Source organism: Opisthorchis viverrini (assembly GCF_000715545.1).
Source record: "Opisthorchis viverrini unplaced genomic scaffold opera_v5_5043, whole genome shotgun sequence".
NCBI lineage: Eukaryota > Metazoa > Platyhelminthes > Trematoda > Opisthorchiida > Opisthorchiidae > Opisthorchis > Opisthorchis viverrini.
Window position 1 is genome coordinate 1 of NW_008757891.1, and position 849 is coordinate 849.

Here is an 849-nt window from a genome sequence, read left to right on the forward strand (position 1 = left end):
GCTACAGCTGAACAAATCACCAACCTCCGCGAACTGATCAACAAACACCTAATCAACCGCCGGGAAACAAACACGTTTTAGTCAAGAGACTGCACCTGAGGGCAAAATATGAGCAAACGGTCGTAAATTTAAACTCACCAAATTCTTCAGATGTAAAACCCCGTTGATACACAGCTGGCACGCAAAACATTACCGTTTGTATCTGTCAAGATTGGCCGGCTCGTTTATCACTTCTTAACTAGTTTCCAAACCATAGTGATACGGGTTTGTAGCAACGATGTAAGGCTAAAAAACCGAACTCGGCTTTCAGTCGATCCATCAAAGCTGTTCGTGTGTTCATCATTCGGTCACTACGAGTAAGAAATGTGGTTTATCTAGGTAGTGACGTTGTTTAACGAATGAACAACCAGCGTGTGTGTTCAGTAAGTTCAGTTTTATCCCCCGAAAAATAATAGTGGGACAGCAAGCAAACAAAACTTCACCCAAAAAACTAACCTTTTGTGGACTGCTTCGCTGTTTCTGTTGGGCGAACAGAAGACGAATCCACAGTGATTGATGATGCTGAGGAGAGAGAAGATAGCTGATCTGTCACGGTCTCTTTTGCATTGGTAGTCATTGGGGGCTGTGGAGAAGACGGTTCATTTACACTGACTGGATTGACTTTGTTCCCTGAGCCCGAAGTTGCACTGGCGATCAACTTGGACGAGTAGGAAAGGGCAGACCAAGCCAAGCTACCAACTAGTGAGGCAACAGCTGCACGACTGGGGCTGGCTTTCACATCGGTACCAGGTGTTGAGCACGTCCCGGGGGCAGCGTTTGTACTGGCAATTAAGCCATCGCTTACCTGAC

The 849-nt window shown here is 46.3% G+C and overlaps 1 protein-coding gene across 1 annotated transcript; it reads right to left on the reverse strand.

Annotated features, from left to right (window-relative positions):
* Positions 1-499: 499 nt before the first annotated feature.
* Positions 500-820, reverse strand: T265_16125 (hypothetical protein; the record flags this gene model as incomplete). Its single annotated transcript, XM_009179645.1, has 1 exon — positions 500-820. A coding segment is annotated over one exon (321 nt), but the record flags the coding sequence as incomplete, so codon positions are not given.
* Between the last annotated feature and the right edge of the window lie 29 nt (positions 821-849).